General features: G+C 67.9%; 1 protein-coding gene across 1 annotated transcript in view; it reads right to left on the bottom strand.

The window, feature by feature from the left end:
* The window catches only part of SDK1 (sidekick cell adhesion molecule 1), a 339428-nt gene that overhangs the window by 38521 nt on the left and 300440 nt on the right, over positions 1 to 467 (bottom strand). Inside the window, exon 23 of the mRNA XM_014549990.1 lies at positions 206 to 332. Coding sequence (XP_014405476.1) covers positions 206 to 332 — 127 coding nt within the window. The remainder of the gene's footprint in view (positions 1 to 205; positions 333 to 467) is intronic.

Genomic DNA, 467 nt, shown 5'->3' with positions numbered 1-467 from the left:
CCCAGGCCACGGGGGTGTGTCCTGACAACAGAGGAGACTGGTCTCTGACTCAGAGGCGGGAGCTGAGCAGGGAACAGCCCTAAGGGGCTGGGCTGGTGGTGGCAGGGCCTGGGGTGGGGACGGGCCCTGGCTGTGGCACACGCAGCCACACACGTGCTCTGGCGGCCTTCTGTCTGAAGGTGACCCAGGCCTGCGGGCGGCAAACCGAGGCTCCTCCCGGGACAGGCGCTCACCTGTGATGACGCCGTTCTTGTCCAGCGGCTCCTGCCAGCTGACCTTGAGGGACGTGTCCAGGATCTCGGTGAAGCTCAGGTGCCCCACAGCTCCTGGCCCTGGGGGGGGGGACACACAGTCCCTGTCACCCTAAGCCCATCCTCTCGGGCAGGCTGTGCGGAGAGCTCTAACTGTGAAAGGGAAGCGGCCGGCCTGGCGGGAGCTCCCGGAGGCCCCGCCAGCAGCTCTGGTTG

Source organism: Myotis brandtii, unplaced genomic scaffold, assembly GCF_000412655.1.
Source record: "Myotis brandtii unplaced genomic scaffold, ASM41265v1 scaffold579, whole genome shotgun sequence".
In the NCBI taxonomy this organism is placed as follows: Eukaryota; Metazoa; Chordata; class Mammalia; order Chiroptera; family Vespertilionidae; genus Myotis; species Myotis brandtii.
The sequence above is the reverse complement of the archived record's forward strand: the minus strand, read 5'-3'. Positions and strand labels throughout refer to the sequence as shown.